Below are 27,778 nucleotides of genomic sequence, written 5' to 3'. Positions count from 1 at the left end.
TACATCCAGAATCAACATTTCATTACTTTACTGTTGGTTTTTCAATATAGACCTAGATGATAAGGCATATGGAAAGTCCTAAGTTGAATAAGAAAGAATCTATAGAAAGAAAATTAATGATGAGGAGAATATCAAAACTCAAATGTCTGTCTTTGCAAATCATGAATTGTCAAATATACCAGTTGAAACACCCAAAGAACTGTTGATCCTGTTGATTTAGACACCCTGACAATGAATGTTTAGCCCCTCAATTTTAAAATGGACGGTGATTTTAAACTTAACAGTCAAAAAAGGACCTCAGTTAAGTCATTTTTATCATGTAAGGAACAAAGCAAAGGTAAAACCTATTCTTTCAAGGCAAAAACATGGAAACACTACTCTAAGCCTTCATTTCATCATGGCTGGATTGGTTTAATTCTCTTTATCTCTGAATCAGTCAGTCCTCACTCAGATGTCTGCAGCTGGTTCAAATGCTGCTGCACACCTTTTAATGGAAAAACATAAAATAAAGCACATTATCTCATTATGTCCTCCCTTCAGTGGTTGCCTGTTTATCTTAGAGTTCAGTTTAAAGAACTTCTGTTTGTTTTTAAGGATTTGAACAGCTTACTATTATTATTGTTGTTTTAAATTGTTGAGTATTTACTCAAGTCATTTTATTAGATGTTATTTTGTTTTACCTTCTGTTAAAGTTCTCTTAAAATAATGATGACAATGATGATGATTATGATCACAAGAAAATTTTGCATCACCACCCAGAAGCTGGAAAGAAAGACAAAAAGATTTTTCACACCTCAGTAACTCAAGGAATTATTTTAAAACAAATATTTTAGGCTAAAATATTAAACTGTTTATTGGTTGTTATTTTTTCTTCAATCCCACCGTTATGTTTAGTAATTCTGCCAAAAGCTGCAGCATTTTCATTTAATCTATCTGAATGCAGTATTTGCAAGCCCTACTCTGATTGAATGGACAGAAACCTGTCTGTGATTGGCTGGTGAGGAGGACAGTTTTTGACGTCAGAGCACACAGCTGGTGTTGAGCGTGGAAGCAGCAGGTCACAGACACGGAACCGAGGGCGATCATAGTGGGTTGAGAAGTTTATCAGAGTTGAGAGCGCGTGATGTTTAAATCCTGAATACTACGATAATTGTCCTAATCGGCTTGCCATAGAATACCTGTCTCACTGCGCGCTCACACAAAAGACACTAATATCGCTGCAGAAGTGGGTATATGTAATTCTGACTGAATAAGTGGCTATGTGCCGTATACCCGCATACAGCCTGGACTACACAGTCCGACTTCATGTGAGATCGTGAAGCATTGACACCCATTGTGCAGCTTAATTTTTTTTACAAACACGGCAAAATCCTTCGTCATCCTTATCGTCGACAGGCTGCAGCCATGTCCCCAATTCCTCATTTTCCATCCACTTTTGTTGAAATTAGCATTTTCCCCCATTCTCTAGCTCTTTCTACGCGTCGAGCTCCTACGGCTTTACGATCAACCGGAAGCAGTTCAGCAAAATCAGTTATATATCTGATATAATATATCTGACGAAACAAAAACAAAAAAGTCATTTTTAATGCCACAGATAATCACATTTAATGACTTTTAATGCCAATTAAGGCCTTCATTTTAAAAAATTTAATTTAATGACTTTTAATGCCCCGCGGAAACCCTGTAAACATAACTGTGTAAGGGGGACAGGCATTAATGGTGTATTAATTATAGGAAATATTGCTCAGAAGGGAAAAAAAGTGTTCGAGCTTTAGGTGTCTTCATAGGTTCCAGAGAGTTTACATACAAGTTAAGGTTACTTTTGAAATGAAAAATGTTAGGGTGACATTTCTGTATTTTGTTGCTGTGGATGAAAAATTTAGCTAAACAGAAAACAACATTTATACAGAGTTCATCATCTTTGTTTTCTAATAACAGTCCAAATATCATCTCTAGTATCAGAAATGGGTAATGAAGGAAATCCACCAATCAACCAGGTCTGCAAGTCACTCCACAAGTTTTTAACAATTGCACAGAAGAAGTGGTCGGTTGTTTCGACATCATATTCACAAAATGTACAACTACTATCATCTATAATAAAACATTTTATAAGTAATTCTTTAGATGGATATGTATTAGTCATCATTTTGAAGTGTGTTTCTTTTGCTTTAGGAGTTAAAGGGAAAGTCAAATACAAGGTTCTTAGTTTAACAACTGAATCTTTGTCAGATCTACTCAGGATATCATTATTAGTTTGTCGCCCAGGCAATAAATGATCAGTCAATGTCAATGTCAAATTTATTTATATAGCATATTTATAAAAACTGGTGTAAAACTGCACCAAAGTGCTGTACAAGAACGACAATAACACAAATTGATAAAAACTGAGTATTAAAACACTACTTCAAATAAATGCCAAAGAATAAAAATGGGTTTAGAGAAGCGATTTAAAATGATCCAGGCTGTGGAAAGGTAAATTGTTCCATAGAATAGGAGCAACAACAGAAAAAGCCCAATCTCCTTTCCTCTTAAGTCGGGTCTGAGGAACTGTCAGTAGCAGCTGATTATTTGATCGTAGGGTTTTGGACACAGACTGAAATTTTAAAAGGTCCCGAAGATAAGGGTGAGCTAACCCATTTAGAAACTTTATAAGTTAATAAGAGAATCTTAAAATCTATTCTATAAAAGACGGGCAGCCAGTGTAAAGAGGCCAGTATAAGCCTTATATGGTCATGCTTCCTGGTTCCTGTAAGAAGTTGTGCTGCTGCGTTCTGGATCATTTGAAGTCATTGCATCTGTGATTTATCCATGCCTCTATAGAATGAATTGCAGTAATCCATGTGAGATGTAATGAAGGCATGGATAAGTCCTTCAAAGTCATTAAAACAAAAATAAGATTTAACTTTTGCTAAAATCCGCAGGTGATAAAAACTTCATTTAACGACCGGGCTAACATCAGTCTAACATTTTCTAATGAAGAGGTTATTGCATTTTTGGTCTAAAAATTGGACACCTTGAATTAGATCCGTTGTGGTGAAGAGAGAGCTGAGCCAAAAGGCGAAGCTCTCGATTTACCGGTCGATCTACATTCCTACCCTCATCTATGGTCACGAGCTTTGGGTCGTGACCGAAAGAACGAGATCCCGGATACAAGCGGCTGAAATGAGTTTTCTCCGTAGTGTGTCTGGGCTCTCCCTTAGAGATAGGGTGAGGAGCTCAGTCATCCGGGGAGGACTCAGAGTAGAGCCGCTGCTCCTCCACGTCCAGAGGAGCCAGTTGAGGTGGCTCGGGCATCTGGTCAGGATGCCTCCTGGACGCCTCCCTGGTGAGGTGTTCCGGGCACGTCCCACCGGGAGGAGGCCCAGGGGAAGACCCAGGACACGCTGGAGGGACTATGTCTCTCTGCTGGGAACGCCTTGGGATTCCTCCTGAGGAGCTGGCCCAAGTGGCTGGAGAGAGGGACGTCTGGGCCTCCCTACTGAAGCTGCTACCCCCACGACCCGACCCCGGATAAGAGGAAGAAGACGGACGGACGGACGAATTGATATCTGGGGTATCTGAGGTTGGATAGGATATGTCATTATATTCCTAGACAGAAATTGAAATTTTTGGGGAAGTGCGTTGAGCAAATGATAAGTTGAAGTTGTATTTGTTACAGAAACTTTAATAATCCAGCAGAGTACCATCACCACCCATTAAATGGAACACAGACCATATTTTTTCAAACCAAGTCTTAAAAACTAAGGATTTGTTACAATGCAATATGTATTTATTTATATTAAGTCAGAAACAATTAGCTAAGCTAAGTTCAAAACCACCCAGTTGGCTAAAAAGAAAATTAGGGATACACCACCAAAAGGAAGCATAATGTTTGATCCAGGATCTTAACCAATTTATTATTAATGCAACATTAAGGCAATCTAAATCTATAACTTTAAGACCACCCTCACTTATGTCCTTTACCATATTACTTTTCTTGATGTAATGTGGGCTGTTTCTTATTAATTTACAAGGAACAGCCTTTGAATAGATAGGCTAAATAAGTCTTGGTAGTCTTTCCATCTTTGTTAAATATATTCTGGCCAAAATCGACAAGTCTCTTTTTGGAACCATATGTTGAGTTTGGTTTTACAGTCGTGGAGTTTATTTTCTCCAGCAAGTAGCTGATTTATTTTCTGGTCCTTAATGAGGTAAATGCCAAAAAAAAAACATTATTTCTTATTTAATAGGTGACAGTCTGGTTTGGAAAACCTAGATCTATAAATATGATTATAAAATCTAAAAGTTGCAGTGTGTTCATCAGTTGTTTCTATATTATTGATCAACAGAGAATGAATAAAAAATTTTCTTGTCCCCATTTTCCCAGATTACAAAAGTATGCTTTTGTTCTTCTCAATTATTGGTGATTATTTAATATATTTTTACATATATTTTCAGCTGAATGTGCAGTTTTCAATAACTCTAAATGTGACATGATCTCATCCAGAAGCCTTTTATTTCCATAGATGTTATTATAGCCATAAACGTTTAAAATAAATTCTACATTGTCAACAATAATGATCAGACTTAACAAGTGCCGTGACTATCTGCAATGTGTGAAACAAAGTTTTTAACTAAAACAGCCTGCTAAGTTTGCTGTGCCATAACTAAAGTAAGCTTGGCTGCCCCCCCCATGGCTGAACCCCAAATGAAACATCCTCTAATGTGTAATGAGTTTATTGAATAAATAACATTTGTGCTCGTTTCCCTACACAAAATAAAAATATACTTTTTATGGGTTTTTTTCAGACACCTTGCATTTAGAGATAAAAAGAGATTTCACTTTTAAGCAAGATGGTAAGACAGTGAACAGAAAATATGAATTCAAATAAAAGGGTTAACCAGTACTACTTCCAAGAGTATTAAATGGAAAACTAAAGAACAATCACCTGCAAACATGATGAACCTTAAACTATATTAAACCTGGACCCAGCAGGATTAGGGCATCACTCTCTCACCATTAAAAGAAGCGTAGGGACCTTTGAACGTGGTCTACAGACCCTCCTTCCTTGCCTGCTCCACTTCAGGTCAGATGGCTCTTATTTGGTGACATGCCCTGCAAAGCGAAGGTTTAGGCCCTTGCAGATTAGGAGGCTTTTTGTTGCTCTCCAAAGTTCATCCCTGTATCTCCTAGCTGTAAACCTTCCAGTGAGGCAGAATCTGCAACAGGAGATCAACGGTGAGTTCTCGGGTGTTTTCATCCATTCAAGTTCGATCTTCTTCTGTATCGCTCCATCTCAGTAGCTTTTCTTTACAATTCTGCCGCTCTGTCTTCCAACTCAACGTTTTGCTCTTTCAGTCTTTTCACCTCTTCAATTAACTCCTTGGTCTTTTCTCGGCATTCCTTCATCCCCTTGGCCTTGAATTCCACAGCCTTAACGTTAGCGATGGCTAATGGATTATCTTGCAAATTCTTTTTTTTTTTTTTTGGAGTGGCTCGTTTTTTAACACAGTAGACTGACAGGAAGGGGGTGGAAGAGGGGGAGAGACATACGGCAAAGGACCGCGGGTTAGTTTCCGTCACCATCTTCCCAGAAGTTTGAGCCATGCTTGCTCTGTTGACTGGACCAGTAACCGCTGACGTCATCACGCTCTTCTGCATGCAATGCTGTGTTCATGTCCAGCATGGAAAATCCAGTTAGTACCTATAAGTACCAACCGAATAAAATTTCTGTCAATGAGCCAAAGAGCTGAAACATGTAAAGCTCATGGACACAGACTGCTGAATCCTGCAGTGCTTCCTGAAAAGCACCACGGTTCCACCAGGTTAGACCCTTCTGAGCTCGCTTCCTCTATGCCACTGACAATAAAAAAATCCATCATTTTACTTCAAGGTTGAGATCAAATATAACAACATCCAGCAGGTAAAGTCTCAATTGGACACCTCCACAGCCGTGTTGCTGTAGTTTCTTGTCATGGAAACGACCTTCTGCGCAGCATGCAAGCACTGAAGCGTCGAATGTGCTCAGCAGCGCTTTGAGCCTCCTCTTGCAGACGGAGGTTATCCTGACGAAGGTTCAGAACCTCCTGCTGCAAGGCTGCTTTTTCCTGCTGCTCCTGAACACATCATATGAACATGGGGAAACATCAGACTGATGATGTCATACTCTCATTTGTAGGGCAGCAGCATGCCAGTCTTACCTTTAGCAGGTCAAGCTGAAGCTGATAAACAATCTCCTCCAGATGTGACATTGAGAGGGCAGCTGTGATGTCACTGAGGGAGGGCATAAGTGATATCACATCTTTATATACCTAACAAAAACCATCAACGACAAGAGCTTTAAAAGTGGCTCCAGGTGTTTTTCTTTACCTGTCCAAGGTGGCGCTCCCTGATGTCACTTCCTGGTTGTGGTGGAGCGGATTGTCAGAGAGAGACGGTGGTGAACATGCACCTGCATCCGTTAAAACACACACATCCTTGTTTTAAATACTTATTGAGAAACTTGACTTTCATGCATTTTTAACCCTTTCTATGGCCTTATCCCAAACCTAATTGCACTTTTCCATCGGCCCACTCTACTCGCCCCACCCCGTCTCTGCTCCACTGGACTGGGGGGAGGGAGGGAGGGAGGGGGAAGACTGAGCTGTTCCCAACTGCTTTACGGAGTTAAAATAAAGGCTTTTTATTTCTAAAGCCTGTTTATTGGGTATTCGCATTATGCTGATTCTTTGGGTTAGATCCACTTGCTGTGGTGGAAGCCCTAGGAGGCTCCACACGGCCACGATGCAGCTTTCTTTCTCCTTGTTGTGCCATCAAGCCATGAGGAAAAAACAGATTGGGTTGTAAGCAAAGTAATTTCAGACTTTTTCAGGCACCAAGAACTGCCCCCTCAGCAGAGTGCCATGGCTATAAAGCCAGGCTTCCCACAAACAAACGTCCTCAGTCCCGTTGCTCATGGAGTGACAAGGGGGGGAACTCTCATCGTCCATTGCAGAGCAATGAACCTGACTGGGTTTGAATAACTGCTGGCTGAATCAAAGCTAAGTCTGCCTAACCAGACGGCGGAGTAAAGAATCCGTCTATGCCAAAACCAGTCTTGTGGTTTTTTTTCAGCTGTTGCAGGAAACTGACTGCAGATGGTGCGGAGCCGCCTGCAGCCGGCGCAGGACCCACTTTCCCAAGCTGACAGCAAAAGCTGAGCTGAAATCGCCCGCTGCAACTGGGTCAAAGACTCGACTACGACCCAGAGCCGCCTGCTCTAACAGCTACATTCGGCTAGCCCATAGCTGCAGAGCCGCATGCTAGCCGCTGCCCATTGCTGAGATAAGTAGCTTTCCCTTGGAGTACTTCAACTGCTTCCGACTGGATGCCCCAAAGTGAACCAAAGTGACACAGAGGCACTGACGGGTTATAATAATGAACAGGGAAAGTTAAATGGTTAATTTAGAATGTTTACTTAATGCATTTTCACAGAAGCTAACTGACATAGCTCCCGTTAGCATTTTGAAACCATGCCATGTTGATGTATTGAGTGTGTTTTTATGGTTATAACAAATGTTATCTCCACACGGGTTTTACACACTGATGGGATATTGAGGTTTTGTTAGCTAGTCCTCTCCTTATGACTTAAATAAAGCTGAAGCTTTTTCCACTAGCCTTAATGCTATTAGCTCCCGGGTAACATTCGTTCTCCCCAGATACACAACTACGGTTTGTTTCAACAGAAGGTTTGTTTCGTTTCGCTCCACCATCTTTCGATAGTGCTATGAGTGTTACTACCACATTAATAAGGAACATTAATGTCAATTTAATGGTGTTTTATATATCTTTAGGATTAACCGATTTTCACGACCGATCGTTACAGCGACCCCTAGCTGCCTGGAGGTATAATCACAACAATAACATTGAGCGTTACAAAGTTACTGATTTTTACTGAGAAAATCATTCTTTAAAATATTATTTAAAATAATGTTTTGTTTAACTCAGGATTTGCATTCTTAATGGGTTGAAAAACACACCAAATGTTCTGTAAGCTAATTTAAGCTCATTCCACATTCTTTGAGATGAACTTTAGTTCATTAACTAAGATCTGCAAAGAACCGCGATTCACTGAATCATTCTGATCAACCATTTTATTTGTCTTGTTTCATTTGTGTGTACATAGTTCCTTAGCTTCTTTTATCTTAATATTGCTTAGTAGTTTTAGTTAAGTTTCACTAGCCTAGAAACACTGTGTGTGTCGAGAAAACCTGGCGAGTGGGAGAAAAAGACAATTGACAGATCACCCGCTATTACCATCTAATGTAGAACAGATTACTGGATCAATGTGTGCTTCTGTGCTTTTTATCTGTCTTGTTGTGTCTCTGCTCTGTCTTCTCTAAGCCCCAGTGGGTGGAGGCAGATGACCGTTCATACTGAGCCTGGTTCTGGTTCTGCCGGAGGTTTTTCCTTCCCGCTAATGGGTGGTTTTTCTTTCCACTGTCGCTTCATGCTTGCTCGGTATGAGGGATTGCTGCAAAGCCATGGACAATGCAGACGACTCTCCCTGTAGCTCTACGCTCTTTCAGGAGTGAATGCTGCTTGTCGGGACTTTGAAGCAATCAACTGGTTCCCTTATATAGGACATTTTTGACCAATCTGTATAATATGATTGATTTTGACTTTGTAAAGTGCCTCGAGACGACATGTTTCATGAATTGGCACTATATAAATAAAATTTCATTGAAAACCTCTTAAAGTAGAGTACAACTAAGTGGAGTCTGTGGAAAAGTCCCATTAGTCCTAAACCTAACCTCTAGCCCCCCAAAAAGGTTCTCACTTTACATCAAAGTCCTCACTTTGGTGGTAAAACCCAAAAAATGTGCTATCACTCAGCTGCAAGTACAAGTACACACACACACTGATCCAGGTAAGGTATACTCATTGTGATCTTCAGTTCATTCGCTCTGAATCGACCTGTCTGACCCTCACCTACCAGTTTTTTCACCTGTCTGTCTCCTCTTCCTGTCCTAATATCTGTCCATCCCTCACTAGCATCAGTAGATAGGTACAGCAGAATAAACCATAAAGGTCTGTACGATTCAGAAGTTGCTTCGATAGGAAGTAGTTTTATTGTGAAAATCAACGGCTACTCACTGTTGTGAAGAGGTGGTTGACTGCTGATAATCTGCAGCAGCATGCTGTGACGGCGCTGCAGCATGTGGATGGGCGTCTGCAGAGTCCTACCACAGCTGGCAAGAGACAAAGTGTCAAGTGACTTGCTGTGGATCAGATGTTTCTGTGGAGACGAGGCTGGGAAGCTGGAGCATCTGCTGGCAGACTGAGAGAAGTGACAGATGAGCCAAACGAGGTTCAACATCTGACAGGTGAGAGGGGCAGTGCTGCTCTAGCAGTCATTGTAAAAACAGACCAGACACTTGTAATAAAGCTGCAGAGATCCAGACAAAAAAGGAAAAGGGTTAAATCAGACCAAGTCTTCTCAGCTTCTCATTACTGAGCCTTTGTTTCTCCACACACTTTTCTAACAACCTGTCAAATCATTAAGGTCACTCAACCCTTCAAGCCATGCTGCTGCAGCTAAACGTAATCATCGAGCCACAAAAAATACCTCTCCAAGCTCTAATCCAGTATGGGAGAGAAGAGCTACTTGAACTGAGGTTATAGAACTGCGCCGCTCAGGGTGGCAGCACGTTGGAGTACCTCTGTACTTTTGATTGAGATTTTTTTATTTTGCAAACTTTCATTCCTGCCTTTCTGGAGGGAAAGTTTCAGCTCAGGGGTCACCCAGCGGGGGTTGTTTGGAAAGCATCGTAGCCGTCGTGATGGCACGATGCTCTCCACATAGAAGTTCATGTAGCCAGTGATGCATTCAGTCAGGCTGTTGATGTCATCACCATGAGAGCTTTGGAACATGCTCCAGTCTGTGGTTCTGAAACAATCCCTCAGTCTCTCAGTGGCCTCATCAGATCAAACTTTCACTGACTTCTTCTGTGCTATTGTTCTCCTCACCAGTGGAATGTAATGGGGGGGGGGGAGCAGGTAGACGAGATTGTGATCCGAGCGTCCGAGTGGGGGGAGGGGGGTGGAGGTGTAGGCGTCCTTAACGTTTGCATAGAAGAGGTCCAGCGTTTTATTGTCCCTTGTAGTACATGTGACGTACTGGGTGAGCGTGGGGAGGGTGGAAAGGAGGGAGGCTCGGTTGAAATCCCCCGTGATCAGCAGGAGAGAGCGGAGGTGCTGTGTTTGCAGATTGTTTGCCATGCCGTGAATCCGCTCACATGCAGCGGAATGATAACCAGGTAATCGGCAGCACAGGAGGCTTTTTACTCTGTACACTTCATACTTCCAGCACAAGTCTGATTCCTGTCATCTACAGAAACACTCAGATGACTCTGCAGATGTTGGATGTATCGGAGATGGACAAGAAGCTGAGTACAGAGAGCTGGTGGACCACTTTGTGGCATTGTTTAGAAACAATCATTTCATCTTGAATGTTGTTATAAGAATTATTATTCTGAAGTCACTATGGCCTCACACCACTCGGACATAGGAGGCCTGGAGACCTGATGTCTGGGTATAAGTTCCACTGTTTGCTGAGTGCAAGGCTGAATGCTGCGTAGAATGATTATTGTCTATGATAGACTGTCTTTGTTATGTCTCAAACCAAGGTCACGGAGCAGTATTAGGGGAAGCCTGAAAAGCGAGGCAGGCAGAGAGAGGGCAGACGCAGACTGCAGCAGGACCGTGGGGTGTGATTACTTTCCATCTACGTGAATCTCTGCTCTGTTTCTCAATAAAAGTGCTGGAACGTCATTACCACCGTCTCGTCATTTAGTAAAGATGGGAACTCAGTTACTATTGTTTAATATTCCACCCAGAACTCCCGTAACAAATGTGAGCAAAACAATGGAGTTGATTGCAGTTTTCAGGAGAAACAGGATTAGATGAAACCCAATTTCCATCAGGTGGTTGAGGAATATCAAAACCTCGGTGTTCATCTGGACAACAAACTGGACTGGAGACGCAACAGTGAATTTGTCTAGAAGAGAGGACAGAGCTGACTGTCCTTCCTGAGGAAGCTTAGGTCTTTCAAGGTTTGCAGCAAGATGCTGCAGATCTTCTATGAGTCTGTTGTGGAGAGCGTCATCTCCTCCACCATCATCTGCTGGAGTGGCAGCATCAGAGCCAGGGACCTAAAAAGGCTCAACAACCTGATAAAGAAGGCTGGTTCTGTTCTGGGGACAACTGTGGAACCTCTGGAGATGATGACGCAAAGAAGGATTTTGCATAAAATTATCCTGAACATCGTCTTCGTGACATTGTCACTGGAAAAGAGTCTCTTCAGTCAAAGGCTTCTTCAGATTCGCTGCAATTCAGATTGCTACAATAGCTCTTTGAAGAATTTGGAGCAACAGGAGTAACAAAAACATTTATAGAACAGCATAGAAGAAGTATATTTGAATTTGAATATCCCTGGGGGTACGGATCGTACTGGCAGGACTGTATTCAACCTGAATTACTACAAATAACAGAAGACCCTCTCTCCATGCCTATGAGGCCTACACGCCGGCATGAGCATGAAGGGAAAACATGGCATGACAACCAAGGCAGCCTTTGCACCAGGCTAAAGGCTAACCTGCCTAGACCAGCTTTGCCCAGTCTCCTCCTGGCCAATCACCAACAAGCAGGACGAGATCCGGGTAAGGATCGCCTCACTTAAGATGGACAGTTGTGTAGCGATCTTCACAGAGAACTGACTGGATGGAAACGTCCCTGACGCTACAGTGCAGCCAGCAGGCCACTCTTTGTTTAGAGAGAACAGGACTGAAGCAGCATGGAGAAGAAAATGTGGGGGCTCAGCACATCCACAGGCTGCAAAGGCAATCTCAACCTTCTGCTCCCCTGATCTGCAATATCTGGCAGTTAAAAGCAGAACGTTTAAACTGGTTAGAAAGTTCAAATCAGCAGAGAGAGAGAAATAGACCCTGATGTCCTCCAGCAGCCTAAGCCTATAGCAGCATAACTATAGAGGTAGCTCAGGGTAACATGAGCCACTCTGACTAGAAGCTTTGTCACAAAGGAAAGTTTTAAGATTAGTCTTAAAAGTAGACGGGGTGTCTGCCTCACGGACCAAAACTGAGTCTTAAAGTCTTAAAGTGCCTGTGACATGAATGTTTTAAGACAAGCTGAATGGAAAGATAACATTGACAAAACTGTTTTGACACAAGTATTATACCCATTAAATAAACGGTTGTTGAGATGTATGATCATAAATCTCACTGTAAAGAACTCTTTTTTGTGATTCTGTGGCGCTCATTTGTGACGTAAAAGGGGAACTCTGGCGCATGAACCGACAGCGGCTATAATGGCTGACAACACAGAAAGTAGAGAGATGTCTTATTTTTCTGTAGTAATAGCTCAGTCAACTATCAGCTGACCGACTGTGACTCAATATCGTGAGGAAGCCGAGTCAGAAGATATCTAGCCATCATCAGATGAAGTTATGTAGTGTTGTGTAGTTCTTGAATGATTTGTGAAAAAGAACGAATCTTCTGAACGGAATAACTTCATTAACTGATCCGTACATTTCTCAGTACAGTTATGGAGGAGGTCAGAGCAAGTTTTGGTCGGTACTGGAACTTCCACATTCTGTCGCACTCCTGATTTTGAATCCTGACTGCCCCGAGTGATTCTTCTACCGTTTCTTCTTGATACGGTGTCCTGCCACAGGGAATGATATCTGTTTCTCCAAGCTAACAACCACAAGTCATGCCACATGGAAACACACACAGCCCCGTGACTGCCTGTGCTGCTTTGTTCACAACCTGAATGAAGGAGGCAGAGGCAGTGCTATTTTTTAATTCAAAACTTATTTTCAGAAGTGTCCCTCCGCCCATTTTTTCCCATCTGAACTGACTGACTTTGGGTTGCCAGAAATAAGGTAGAGTGAGCCTGAAAAGTCTGTTTCCACTTTATTACTTGTTTCAACTATAAAGAAACAAAATAGGGAGTTAAAGTCCTATAAATAGCAATCTTAGTGTCACTAAAGCCCAACTTATTCCCTATTTAAATGTAAAGTAACAGATAATCCTGTTACAGCTCTATGAATAGCACACTAAGCTATGATAATATATTATAAGGAAACGAAAATGTAACTACAGGAACATAATGATTCGATGAATTAATCATTTGAACAAATCATTTGAATATACTGATTCTAGACGCGTTTGTTAACGGTATGACTTCGTCATTGCGTTCTGCATTAGACAATGTAGCTCCCTTGAAAAAGAAGGTGATTATTCACAGGAAGCTGGCTCCCTGGTTTAATTCAGAGCTGCGTTCCTTGAAGCACAATGTTAGGAAATTGGAGAGAAAATGGCGCTCTACACACCAAGAGGAATCCTACCTAATCTGGAGGGACAGTCAATTGTTGTATAACAAGACCCTTCGCAGAGTTAGAGCAGCATATTTTTCATCATTAATTGAGGAGAACAACGATAATCCTAGATTTCTCTTCAGTACAGTTGCCAAACTTACCCAGAGCCACAGCTCCGTTGATCCATCCATTCCCTTAGCTCTTAGCAGTAATGATTTTATGGGATTCTTCATAAATAAAATTGATGCCATTAAAAATAAATAATTGGCATCCTCCCAAACATGATTACCTCGTCCTCAGTAAGTGCGGCAGCGTTGGAGGAATCTTTAGAACCTGCACAGTGTTTGAACTGTTTAGAAGCAGTAGAGCTTTCTGAGCTATCTAAAATTTTAGCTTCATCTAAACCTTCTACCTGTATGTTAGACCCAATCCCAACCAAGTTGTTTAAGGAGGTATTCCCTCTGATCAGTGGTCCTATTTAAGACATGATTACTCATGAACCCTGAGACAAAAGAACCCTGTTAAAGGGGAGTTTTCCTCTCCATTGTCGCTTCATGCATGCTCAGTATGAGGGATTGCTGCAAAGCCATCAACAATGCAGACGACTGTCCACTGTGGCTCTACGCTCTTTCAGGAGGAGTGAATGCTGCTTGGAGAGACTTGATGCAACCTGCTGGGTTTCCTTAGAGAGGAAACTTTCTCACCAACCAGGAGGATCTGATGGAGTCTGACTTTGGAAAGAGCCTTGAGGTGACATGTTTCATGAATTGGCGCTATATAAATAAAATTGATTTGAATAGTGATTCAGCTCAGTCAAAAGAACCATAGTGCCCATCACTAAAATTATGGGAGAGGCTCCTTCTATATTCGAGCCGCTAGCAGAGCTGAGAGCGCCCCCTGGAGGTTACGATGTGCAGCATGTGTTTTATTACAAGTGCAGATGCAGCACCTAACATAAACATGAAATACCACCCAGGACTTTTCACTGTGTTTCTGGACATTTGGGTCTTTCTTATTAATTAAAACAGCTACTTTAAAACCCTGTGGTTCTGATCCATTTACGAAGGATAGATCAATAATTTCTAGTCTGTACTCATTTGATTTGATCATTATTGACAGGAATATTTCAGACTCACCTTCTCACATACACAGACGTCTCTGATTGGATGGCAGCTGGGTCTGGAAGAGGATGGGAAGGAAGAGGACAGTTTGTTAAACAACCTGCAAACCTTCCCTGGGTTCTGAAACATTGACAGCAACCAGGAGGAACTCTGCTCAGACCAACAGAATCACAGAAGGTGTTTTGCAGAAGTCAGAATCAGAATGAAGTTTAATCGCCAATTAGGTTTGCACTTACAAGGAATTTGACTTGGTGTTGATGGTGCAGACAAAAAATAAAAATACAATAAAATAAAAAGGATATACACTCACCGGCCACTTTATTAGGTACACCTGTCCAACTGCTCGTTCACACTTAATTTCTAAGCAGCCAATCACATGGCGGCAACTCAGTGCATTTAGGCATGTAGACATGGTCAAGAGAATCTCCTGCAGTTCAAACCGAGCATCAGTATGGGGAAGAAAGGTGATTTGAGTGACTTTGAACGTGGCATGATTGTTGGTGCCAGAAGGGCTGGTCTGAGTATTTCAGAAACTGCTAACCTACTGGGATTTTCATGCACAACCATCTCTAGGGTTTACAGAGAATGGTCCGAAAAAGAAAAAACATCCAGTGAGCGGCAGTTCTGTGGGCGGAAATGCCTTGTTGATACCAGAGGTCAGAGGAGAATGGCCAGACTGGTTCGAGCTGATAGAAGGGCAACAGTGACTCAAATAACCACCCGTTACAACCAAGGTGGGCAGAAGAGCATCTCTGAACGCACAGTACGTTGAACTTTGAGGCAGATGGGCTACAGCAGCAGAAGACCACATCGGGTGCCACTCCTTTCAGCTAAGAACAGGAAACTGAGGCTACAATTTGCACAAGCTCATCGAAATTGGACAATAGAAGATTGGAAAAACGTTGCCTGGTCTGATGAGTCTCGATTTCTGCTGCCACAGTCGGATGGTAGGGTCAGAATTTGGCGTCTACAACATGAAAGCATGGATCCATCCTGCCTTGTATCAACGGATCAGGCTGGTGGTGGTGGTGTCATGGTGTGGGGAATATTTTCTTGGCACTCTTTGGGCCCCTTGGTACCAATTGAGCATCGTTGCAACGCCACAGCCTACCTGAGTATTGTTGCTGACCATGTCCATCCCTTTATGACCACAATGTACCCAACTTCTGATGGCTACTTTCAGCAGGATAATGCGCCATGTCATAAAGCTGGAATCATCTCAGACTGGTTTCTTGAACATGACAATGAGTTCGCTGTACTCAAATGGCCTCCACAGTCACCAGATCTCAATCCAATAGAGCATCTCTGGGATGTGGTGGAACGGGAGATTCGCATCATGGATGTGCAACCGACAAATCTGCGGCAACTGTGTGATGTCATCATGTCAATATTGACCAAACTCCCTGAGGAATGCTTCCAGCACCTTGTTGAATCTATGCCACGAATAATTGAGGCAGTTCTGAAGGCAAAAGGGGGTTCAACCCGTTACTAGCATGGGGTACCTAATAAAGTGGCCGGTGAGTGTATATACAGACAGAAGCTATATACACTCAGTAAACTCTCCCCCGTTCAGAAGTCCTGAACGGGGGAGAGAGACAGTGTCCAGAGTCACAGGCGGCTCTTGGCCGTGTTCATCAGGCTGGTAGCAGATGGTAAAAACTGTTGTTGTGGCGTGAGGTTCTGGTCCTGATGGAGCGCAGCCTGTTCTGGTTCTGGTCCTGATGGAGCGCAGCCTCCTGCCAGAGGGAAGTGACTGAAATAGTCTGTGACTGGGGTGAAGGGATCAGCCACAATCTTCCTGCACGCCTCAGAGTCCTGGAGGCGTACAGGTCCTGGAGAGATGGAAGATTGCAGCCAATCAGCTTCTCTGCAGACCTGATGACACGCTGCAGTCTGCTCTGGTCCTTAGCGGTGGCACCAGCGTACCAGATGGTGATGGAGGAGGTGAGGATGGACTCAATGATGGAGGAGTAGAACTGCACCATCATGCTTTGTTTGATTTATTTATTTGTGTTTATGGCACTTGTGTTGGTGGACCACGGGACCCTTCAGAGCTCACCTGTTAGCTCTGCTGTGGTGCAACCCGATGTTGCCTGCAAGATACTGGTGCCACACAGGAGGTCTTCTACAGCTGTGGTTCTCTCCCCAACTTCAGGCTTATGCTGAAGATTCATCCCATGATTCCACAGTTGATCTGCACAGCACCTCAGAAGCCTGTAGCTGATGCTATCCGGGGTCCATGAAATGCCTGAGCCTGACAGCTGGCAGCTCGATGTCCTTAGTGCAAAGCGTCTTTAATTCTAACGTGTCCACAGCTGCACCATTTGTTATCAATAAAAACAGCCACACTCCTCCTCGCTTCTTACTGCAATTCCTCGTTCTGTGGGCTCTTATCAGGTGGAAGCCTTCCATGCTGAAACTGGATTTGCTCTGTTAGCCAGGTCTTGGTTAGCATCACCAAGCCAGCGTCTCTGGACAGTCTCTGGTTTCTTGTCCATTTTATTTGTGATGGATCAAATGTTTCTCATGATGACTGATGAAAACGTGGGTCTGTATCTTCTCCTCCAGGTATGTCATCTCCCATGCCTCTTCCTCCTTACCTCCCTGGGATTTCTGGCCAAGCCGCTGCCACTGCGGATTTATTGTTAGCGAGAGCTAGTAGCTGATCCCTGGTATAAACAATGGGCACACACTGCCTTCGTGTAGAGCAGAATTGACCACAAAACTTTACATCCATGACGTGAATTGAAAAGTCGAGAAAAAAAAAACACGAAATAATACACACAACTAGGAGTAGATAAAAGAGTCAAAATTGATAGGAGAACTTAGTAGAAATACGTTGCCACTGACACAAGCTGCCGGCTGTTATCCACTTCAACAGGTGATGCGTAAACGTGTCACCTGACAAGATTTGGGTTCAACCCTAACCCACCTGCCTCTGTGTTTCTCACCTGCTCCTCTCCAGAAATGAAGTATGTAAGCGGTTCAGCCCTGACTCCCATGGGCAGGTATCCTGGCTGTAGAGTGGCTCTGCATCCAAGCCAGAGTCACCTGCACAGGCTACAAATCCCTCAGGTGAGTGGACATGAGGCCTGACCTTCACTTTGCCTTCTGAGCAATGTCTGGTTCCACAAGAGTCTCTAAAAGAAGCATATCATGTGTTACACATATGGTCTGATTAACAACTATGGAAAACACAGTCCATCTATCCCAATTATTGCTGGATTTATTTGACCTCTTGGTTTTTATCAAACACAAACTATCATGTTAAATGCTTTTTTTTCTAAACTAAATATGCAATATGGCATTAGTAAAAATAAATTCTTGGAATATGAACAACTTAAATCTATAATTATAAATAAATATAAGCATATTAATAGTGGTTTACAAATCCCAACTAATATATTAGAGTTCCTAGATTTAACCCCCCCCAAACTACTGTCTAAATCATATAGGACACTGACTAAAATAGATGATTCAATATCTCTTCCTATAATGAAGTGGGAAAAAGATTTATCAGTCAACTTTGAACAAGACCTCTGGGCTCAGATATGTCTAAGAACTTTCAAATTGACTAGAAACATCAACTTACAACTAATACAATACAAAATCCTTCACAGAGTACACTGCACAGGACAAAGATTATTCAAGATGGGTTTGGCACAATCTAATATCTGTCCACACTGCATAGGCAATCATCCTGATAATTATATTCATGCGTTATGGTTATGCACACCAGTCCAGAGGTTCTGGACACAGATATGTAAGGACTTATCAAGGTGCTTGAGCTGTAAGATTACACCTTCCCCATCAGTTTGCTTGCTTGGTAATTTTGAGGAAAGTCCTCTGAAAAAATAAATAGTTTACATGGTTTTTACTGCTTTATGTATCGCAAAGAAAACTATCCTCATGAATTGGAAAAGTAAACAAAATCTCAGTATCAATCAGTATAGAGATCTTTTGTTGGATCATATTAATCTTGAGACAGCATCTGCTTCCACATCTGATTGGTCTCTTTGGGCTCCTCTGATCAACACCATCACTTAGTGGAATAGGGGGCGGTGGGTTGCTTCCTGCAGGGCGCAGTGGGTGGGTGGAGGGGTTCCTGGGACTCTGGGGGCACTCAGAGTGGGGCGCCTGGTGGGTCTGACTCCAGGGTCTGTTGCCCCCATCTGGGAGGGCTTGGGAGGCCTACGGGTGGCCTACAGCAGCCGCTTGCGGCGCTCTTGGGGAGCTACGCGGTGACGGACGCGGGTTACTGACCTGGTAGCTGTGCTGCCGCTGGGTGGGGCCGGGTGGGTCTGGGGGTCTGGGGTCCCTGGGGCGCCATTTAGCAATGGCATCTAGGTGTTATTCGATTGTATCTGTTGCTTTATGTCTGTTGGTTGTGCTGTTCTTTTTGCATCTCTTTCCAGGTGATGGAGCAGACAGAGAACATTTTATCATTCTCTCCCTTTTATCACTTCTTTCTTTCACCTCTTCTCTTTCTTTTTTTTTTCTCTCTTCTTGTTCTTCCTTTGCTCTCCCATTGTAGTGTCCATATAATTTGAAATTCTCCCTGTAGGAACCACAATAAAGCTATTTACATAGATAAATCAAGCGGAGCATTATGGCGAAAGCTGTTCGCTCCACTTGTGAAAGTAAAATCTGTCGAGCTCTGTCTGGCATTGAGACATCAATTCCTATTGCCACATTGCTAGACAGGACACTGGGGAAAAAAATGCTTTTTTTCCACATTTAACTCGCCAACCTTTCAACCCTTGTCTTATTTAAAACATGGAGTGCTTTTTATCCTTCTTGCAGCCTGTCCCTCTGTAGTTTATTTTCTAAGAACACTGAATCTTTTGAGCTGCCTTCGGTTTTGTTTCTCAGGAAAGGGTATTTTGTTTTTCTTTAATACCCATGCTGAGCTTTAATCATATCCAGTGTTAGAGTTAATTAAAACCCTGTTGCACCATTTTGCTCTCTAATGACTTGTTTTCTGTAGTGTTTTGTTTTACGTATAAATCAGGGTTTCCTGCACATTAATGCCAGATGTCTGTTATCGAACAACCATCAGGGTCATAGAAAAAGATTTAAAAAGTCCACCTCCTGTCTTGTTTTCATTGTGTTTACAGAAGGTGGATCTTCTAAAGGTAGAGGTATTAGGAAGTAGTCAGGTAAGCATGTGGATTGGCTATAAAAACAAGATCCACCCACTCGTTCTCCACTCAGAATTCTTTCCTTCATGTCACGAGCTCTGATACCTTCAAATGGTCAGCCTGCCATCCCGTCCAGTACTGCAACTACCATCCTTCTGTTCTCTCTACAAACCAGGTCGTGTTTACGGTCCCTTTGTAACACTAAGGTCATTTTCACACCTGGTAGTGCAGTAGACGCTGTTCGATTGGGGACCAAAGTGCACATTTTTGAGCTGGTGCAGTTTTCTTTAACTCTGCACTTTGTTAAACGAACCAAACCAACCTGTTCAACCCCTCGCCTGTGGTGGAACTGTGGTGACGCTGCACCAAGAAACAGAAGAAAAGAGGTTGATCAGCAACACAGCACAACTTTTCAACAATGTAACAAAATGAAATGGCAACTGATTTAACCGTATTATTGCCATTTATTTCTTTGGAAAGTGTGCCAGACAATCCAGCTCAGCATGAGTGGAGGATGAGGCAGAGGACCCCGGACATTGCTAGATTTTACATGAGGCAGGTGAGACAGCTGCACATGACCAGCAGTGCACACAGCTTTATTGATTTGTTGTTGATTTTGTTTTACGTGAGTCTTGTGTGGCAGTGTAGCCAAAGAGACCCAAAAAGGTTTACTTTCACAAGCGGAGCATTACTGCTTCCGCTGTAGTGCTGTGCTTGATTAATATGCAAACAACTTTATTGGATATTATTTTGGGATTATTATTTTAAAAGGGGAAGCGTCAGCAGCTTGAAGGAGGGGCGCAGCGTGGACGTAGTGTGCGTTGAGCTAATAACAGGTAGCGCTTTAGCTTATTTCGACCGGGATGTTATCTTCCAGATGAGAACCTTACTGACCGTTTTCTGTTGCTCTCAAACACTGAATTAAACAAAACACTTAGCCTGGGAGGGGGCGAGTGCCCTCAGGTTTATAACACGGTGGGGGAAACTCTCCAATCTGCATTGGAAACACTCCAGAGTTCAGTTGAACCCAGCTGAGACCTAGGTTTTGATCTGCATCAGAGTTTGAATTCACCGTCACTCCCTTCTGAAGCTGCACTTAGTGCTTTTGGCGTTACTAGATCAGACTGTGTGCTTCTCCCTACCCATCGCTACTTCACCACATTTGGGTGGAGTTAGCGTGCCATACAGACAATCTAACCCAGTATCTCTGTGTCTCGCCTCTCTACTGATAGGAGGCATGGCAAACTACTGCTGTCAGCCACAAAGCCAGTTTAGTTTCTCATTCCCAAGCAGCGCCCTGAGCCCTTTTACTGGGGCTGAACATGTCCTTAGTGGCTTTAGCTGTGGTATTATTAAACCACCTCACAATGCCAAAAAGAATAATGGTAAAATAGAAAAATCTAAATCTTTGGTTGATCTCTTTGCCTCCAACAGACACAGACCACAAGATATTTTTAGTGTCCTGAATAATGTTGTCAACCCTCCAAATATAACTGCCCTATCTGCATCGGTTGAACTGAGAGGTTTTTAGAATTCATCATAGATTCTCTATTTGGTACTTCACAGTGCACTGCTGTCTTGGATCAGTTTGAGTCTGTGTCCTTGTCCCACTTATGTGACGTAGTTAAACATCTATGGCCAACAAATCTTTTCTAAATGATAATTGTATTTTTGAGAAATTTCATTCAAGTTTTAAATGCTTTTTAAAATCTTTGTCAGACTGCTTAATGGAAGTCAAATCATGGATGGATTAAAATTTTCTTTGTCTCAATGAAAACAAAACTCGGGTAATTTTATTCGAACAGAAAAGTTTGTATGCTAGCCCCAAAGCAATTCTCTACAGAGCTGACTTGGGGCCATAAAGTTTGCTCAAAATAAATAAAATAAAGTATTTTGAACTTCCTTCAAAACATTTTGAAAACTGGGAAAAAAGGGTTCGAGCAGAGGAAGTGAGAAGTGGTCTGTGGTCACCACCTGCAGAGTCACTCCTTAATTGGGGGCCTTGCTAATTGCCTCTAGTTTCCACCTGGTGTCTGGCTCCATTTGCTCAGCACCAGGTGAAACTGATGGTCAGTCAGTGTTGCTTCTTAAATGGACAGTTTGATTTCACAGAAGTGTGATTGACCTGGAGCTACATTGTGTTGTTTAAGTCTTCAGTGTATTGTTTTTACCAGTGTATGTATGTATGTATATATATATATATATATATATATATATATATATATATATATATATATATATACAGTATATACTGTATATACAGTATATATGAGCCTCCTCTTGATTGAAAGACAGAGGGTCTTCAGTCTCAGGCTTTTTCAAATTAGTTGTAAAACGAATCGCTACAGGTCTTTCCTTTCCACATCCATCACCATCTATAATAATGCCTTAATTGAATGAATTACAACAACACTTAATTTCCCTCTGGGATCAATAAAGTATATTTGATTTGTATATATGTATGTATGTTTTTCTGTGCAATAAAGTGAAAACCAGCCTTTTTATTATTACCTGATCAATGCTAGCGCCCACCGATGAAGACGCAGCCATGTCGACCAGAGCTGCAGTCGATTTCTCCTGCCGCTCAGTCTGGCGGTTCTTCTGCTTTATGATGAGAGCAGGTGGAATCTCCAACACGGACTTAAAAGCTGTACAAATTCTTCAAGATTATATTTTCTTATCTGCCAATCACGAGCTGCCAGCCGAGGGGCCATGCTCCCATTTTCTGATGCCCCAACCCCACAGGGCCAGAAGTTTGAAGCCAAAAATAAAATCTGCGAAAAAAACAACTTGAATCTGAAAAGTAGTTTTGAGCTTTTTCCCCAGTTTCACATCTCTTTGTTTTTAGTTGCAAACCTTTTTTCCGGTTTTTCAGTTTTTTTGGAGGGAGGTTCAAAATAATTTTTCAGGTTTAATTTTTTTTTTTAAGGTCCCTATTTATCTCCATACTTCTCGGTGCCTTATCTCTGTTTCGGCAGACATTTGTGAAAAACCTCATTGATAGCCACTTGAAGCTGGATAAGCAGTTAAGTTGTCAGAAGTTTTTTCATTTACATCTATTAGCTAAGGTCAAGTCCTGCTTCTGTTTTAAAGACTGAAAAAATTCTTCATACTTTTGTTACAACTCATTTGGATAACTGCAATTCACTATATAAAGGTTTAGATCGCCATAATTTACATCGCCTTCAGATGGTCTTCTAACTGGGACTAGGAAACACGAGGACACATCACCAGTGATGGCCTCCCTACATTGGTGTCTGTTATCCTATCAAATTGATTTTAAAATGTTATTGCTAGTTTAAATGTCTTAGCTCCACCTGATTTACAAGATCTGTTGCACCCATACATCAACAAGACCTTTGAGGAGAAATAATCAGAACTTACTATTTGTTCCATGATCCAAACTAAAGAGTAAAGGCTTTTCTGTCGCAGCTCCCAGCCTGTAGAATAATTTTAAGTCCTCGTGAAGTATTGTAATTGTTGAAAGTTGTTGCATGATTTCTTTTCCTAAAGCCGGGCATACACTGTATGACGACGTATTTGGACAAAGACATGGCTGAGCAAACATGACTACTACGGTCTGTCAGTTTTACACAAAGAACTTGAGGTAAGCACATTTAACACCCCAGCCTTTTCCTCTTTGTTTATCAACAATGTCACGATAGTCAGTTAAATCTACTTGTTTGCGCGTGCGCACTGCGCCAGGTTGGGGGGGAAAAACGGCTCGTAAACTGTCGTAGCTCTGCTTGAACAGCAGGATGCGCTCACGAAAACCTCACGACAGCCAACTGAATTTCAAACATGTTTGATTTCAACCGACCGTCCGATTCCTGATAGGGAGGTAGTCTTGAGGAGCCAGTCGCCCCCCCTGTACAATCAAGCTGAAATTCAGCCCGATTCAAAAAATGCTCGCACGACTGAAGAATCGGCCCGAAAAGGGCAAAAACTCGTACGGTGTACGCGGGGCTTTAAGTGGATTTGCTGATTAGTGTACAGCTACAACTGTGTTAAAAGTGTTCTATGTTCTATAAATAAAATTCACACTGACAACAGTTTGATGCTCTAAATCTGTATTAGATTGTTTGTTCCCCCATCAGGAATGGCACCGAAGTCTCTGACAAGGCGACTCTGGCTGGTGTTTTCCTGGCAGACTCCCGTATAGATACCAGTCTGGGATGTTCAGAGCAGAGATCACTGATTTATTGCACATCTTAGCTAAAAACTAGAGCCACTCTCCATGGCATATGAGGACTGGTTGATATATTACAGAATTACTTTTGTTCTTTGACAATGTATTTTGGGAAAAACTGCTTAGTTTTAAACTAAGAGCAACATATATGCTTGTGCTATGTTATTATGTTTCTCACATAAAACTGAACCACATGTGTTATTTTGCTATAACTTGTTTTAACTTGTGGTGGAAACCTATGACAATGTGTTGTGGGAAAGACTGATTCTGTATTCCTTATTTTGCTTATATTTGCTGTATTCTGAGTTTGCAATGTTATTTTGCTTCACACACTGCTGAGATGCTGGGAACGGTTTTTGTTTTGGAAACGGGACGAACAGATCAGATGGGAGAGAGAACTGGCTACCCTCGCTCCCATCTGATACTTTGTTTATGGGTATAAAAAGGAGGGAACCACCCTAATAGAAACAGTGTTTGTTTGTTTATTTGTGTGTTGCCGATCTCTTCCGAACCTGAATAAAAATTTTATAAAACACTGTTCCAGAACTGCTGGATCCCAGCTGTAGAGGAGGCAACAAATCTGTTCACTCAACCTATCAGTGCTTTTCATAGTAGTTGATAATATGTATTATTCTGCCAGTTGCATATATGGCTGCGGTTTTGTGTGTGCATGTGTCTGCGTGTTGAAGGTGTTGACAGTAGGGACACATTAACGCTTCCTTCATCAAACTCACAATAAGAATCCAAGAGCGCTGCAGAAAAAGAAATGTGGTGAAAGTTCTACTGGATCAATGGTTCTGTGTGTATCAGTCCCAGCAGGTACACTCACAATGAGCCCGGTTCTGGTCCACCGGAAGGTTCTGCTTCGTTCCCCTAACTGAGCAGTTGCTTATTGTGTGCCTGCTTCTGTCTCCTCTCACAGCTGGAACAACTGAATGTTCCCGCTGAAGGACTGGATGTAACTGAATTTGTATGATTGGACCATATTTATTAGATACGGTCCAATCATCATCAGACTCCTCATAAAAACGGACCATTTCTGTGCCCTCCCACCCTGTACCTGTGATCTGAAGGATGCTGATGGACAGAAAGTTTTCACACAGTCGCAGTGCAGTAAAACACGTCACCTAGCTACAGCGCTAGTCAGTCTGCAGTTTGGGCGAGCCGTCTCCTTCCCCCGGATATCTGCAAGGACCAGCGTTGCCCCGGCAGCCCCCGTCATGGCGGACGTTGTGGAGTCGATGCCGCTGTCCACCGACAGCCCCCTGAGACCGACGAGTTGACGAGTAGAAGTTCTGCCATCACTACTGTTGCTGGACAACGTGTTGCTGCAACTCGAACAACTTCTGGCTGCAAACTGCAGAGAGACGAGTTCAGGCGCCGTCTAAAGATTTGAAAGAACAGTTTCTGATGTCTGACTTGGACTCACCCTCTCCTGTGTGCTGCTGCTGTCTCTGTCTATCGAACTCAAGACCGTGGTCCCTCGGTGAGGAGGGTAAGCGGGTTTGGTTTCTGGATGAGATCATGACGACAGACCAAGGTTCAGACCAATGCAAAACAAGGGAAAGACCGAATTGCTTTATCAATCCTCAAGAGGAAACTCTTTAAGTTGCAGGAGAGACCTGACAAAGGATAAAAAAGCAATAATAAAAGAGTGGTAAAAGACAAGTCTAGATAGGATATATTGCCACAGATCACTTCCATCAGGGAAAAGATTCAGGAACATTAAATCAAAAACTAACTGACAACTTGTGTGCCAAAGCTGTGAACCTAGCGCCCCCTGCTGGGAACCAATAAACCAGCAGCCCAGTTCATGGTTTGTTACAGATTACTAACAAGCTGCTGGTTCCACCGGTTCTGGATCCAATGACAATTATTTACACCGTCTCTCACATGCTGATGTCTACTTGCACACGTTTAGTTCCTCTGGGAAGGTTTTGTCTGATACATCCAGGCGATCACACAGTAATTTAAGTTGTTCTGTAAAGTGACTTCATGTGTCCACAGACCGCAGAAGGGAGCAGAGACAGAACACACATAGGAACTTCATGGTTCTCCTTCAGAACAACTTCATTGATCTAATGGGACAAATCCTGAAGCTGAAACAGAGATCTGAAACAGAGATCTCAGGGTTTCAGCAGCAAAACAAAATAATTTAACAAGATCATTAATTTTTCATTTTACAACAGAGACTCAACGACAGAATCATCTGTCTTAAATATCTCCAGGATACAGAGAGTTCCTCTTTAATTCTGGAATAAAAATGGATCCTTGTTCTGGTTTCACTCACCTTTAACTCTACCGGTCCATTGGGTCCTGTCCTGCATGGACTCTGTGCTTTCATCACAGCTCATCAGCCACTCTAGAGGGGCTCTGATGGGCAGATCCACAGTGTCATCACAGTGTTGGTAAGAACCATTTCTGGTTCTGATCCAGTGGAAACTAACAGAGCAGTTATTCTGAATGCTTGGAGGCAGTACCTGCTTCCTTCCTTCATGTCAGAGGACCCGCTGCGTTTGGTTGGACTCTGACAGGATGGCGCTATGGCTGTGGACGGGGCAGGAGGCAGCCGACTGGGTGGAACCACTCTATAGGGGCAGGAAGTGACATCAGAGGCCAGCTCACCTTCCAGCAGGGGGAGGCGGTAGGTTTCAGAGAAAGCCCTGAAGATAAACGCTGAGTCAGCTTCAGGTTTTCAGATTAACAAACCTGATCAAATATTCAACAGCTCTCATTAAGCAGTGTGAATATCACAATTAAAATATCAAGAAAAAGTTGATTTTTTTCAGTATTCCATTAAAAAAGTGAAACTTGTATATTATATTCATTCATTACACACAGACTGATGTAATTCAATTTATTTATTTCTTTTAATTTTGATTTTGAAAACCTCATTTTCAGTGTCTCCGAAAATTAAATTATTACTTCAGACCAAAAAAAAAAAAGGATTTCCAGAAATGTTGGCCAACTGAAAGTATGAATGTGAAACGTGTGAGCATGTGCAGCACTCAGTACTAAGCAGGGTTCCTTTGCCCTGGATTACTGCAGCCATGCGGCGTGGCACGGAGTCCATCAGTCTGTGGCGTTGCTCAGCTGTAATGAGAGTCCAGCTTGTTCTCATAGTGGCCTTCAGCTCATCTGCATCGTTAGGTCTGGAGTATCGCATCTTCCTCGTCACAACCTTAACCCCAGAGATTTTCTGTGCGGTTAAGGTCAGGTGAGTTTGCTGGCCCTTTAAGAACAGGGACACCATGGTGCTTACACCAGGTACTGGTAGCTTTGGCGCTGTGTGCAGGTGCCAAGTGCTAGAAAATGAGACCTGCATCTACATATCGAGAGGGGAGTGTGTGGATAAGATTACTAAGATTAAGTTCACAATTACTTTTCTTCTTTGAGATTTTTGAGGTCCAGGTTGTTTTCCCACACCATAGTATCAAGAGCTGGACCTCCTATCTGTAGGCTGACTCATTATTACCAGAAATCTGACCTGCACCAAAGATGTCATCAGCAGCCTTGACTATAGCGTTGGTGGAGAGAATGGAGGAGCATCATTAGTGAATACTGAACAGAGAATGGGGCTGAGGACACAGCCCTGGGGTGTCCCTGTGTTCAAGATGAGGGATGCCCATTCAGACGGTAGTTGGTTGCCCCTTAGTCAAAGTGAAAGAGGAAGTGGTTGAGAGTGTTTGGGAGGGACTGCCTGTGGTGCTGGTGCCACTTATACTGTTCTTGTATCTTGCTTGCCATTCATGTAATCCTCTGCTACAGGCTGTTGGTGTTGTTTTTGGAAAAGCTTTCTTACATTTGCTGCTTGTACCTGGGTTTGGCTTCTTTGATTCCCTTCTCCAGGTTCCTCCAGGCTTCTTTGTAGCCCTGCAAGTCCCCTGATTTAAAAGCAGCCTGTTGTGTTCTGAGCAGGGCATTAGGTTTGCTGGTGAACCATGGTTTTTGGTTTGGGAAGACTAACCTGTT

General features: G+C 42.6%; 1 protein-coding gene across 3 annotated transcripts in view; it reads right to left on the bottom strand.

Annotated features, from left to right (window-relative positions):
- Positions 1 to 4,700: 4,700 nt before the first annotated feature.
- LOC105922950 (signal-induced proliferation-associated 1-like protein 2) overlaps positions 4,701 to 27,778 on the bottom strand; it is a 55,316-nt gene continuing 32,238 nt past the window's right edge. For 2 of the 3 annotated variants that reach the window (XM_036130165.1, XM_036130167.1), the window contains 10 exons: positions 26,287 to 26,469; positions 26,097 to 26,179; positions 25,236 to 25,318; positions 24,934 to 25,163; positions 17,428 to 17,616; positions 14,492 to 14,534; positions 9,116 to 9,299; positions 6,350 to 6,431; positions 6,181 to 6,253; positions 4,701 to 6,096 (listed from right to left, as the gene is read on the bottom strand). In XM_036130165.1, coding sequence (XP_035986058.1) covers positions 5,953 to 6,096; positions 6,181 to 6,253; positions 6,350 to 6,431; positions 9,116 to 9,299; positions 14,492 to 14,534; positions 17,428 to 17,616; positions 24,934 to 25,163; positions 25,236 to 25,318; positions 26,097 to 26,179; positions 26,287 to 26,469 — 1,294 coding nt within the window. In that variant the 3' untranslated portion in view covers positions 4,701 to 5,952. The remainder of the gene's footprint in view (positions 6,097 to 6,180; positions 6,254 to 6,349; positions 6,432 to 9,115; positions 9,300 to 14,491; positions 14,535 to 17,427; positions 17,617 to 24,933; positions 25,164 to 25,235; positions 25,319 to 26,096; positions 26,180 to 26,286; positions 26,470 to 27,778) is intronic. The other variant, XM_036130166.1, reaches the window with a different exon arrangement.

This window comes from Fundulus heteroclitus, unplaced genomic scaffold (genome assembly GCF_011125445.2).
Source record: "Fundulus heteroclitus isolate FHET01 unplaced genomic scaffold, MU-UCD_Fhet_4.1 scaffold_286, whole genome shotgun sequence".
NCBI lineage: Eukaryota > Metazoa > Chordata > Actinopteri > Cyprinodontiformes > Fundulidae > Fundulus > Fundulus heteroclitus.
Note: the sequence above shows the minus strand (reverse complement) of the source record. Positions and strands in the feature narration are given on the sequence as shown.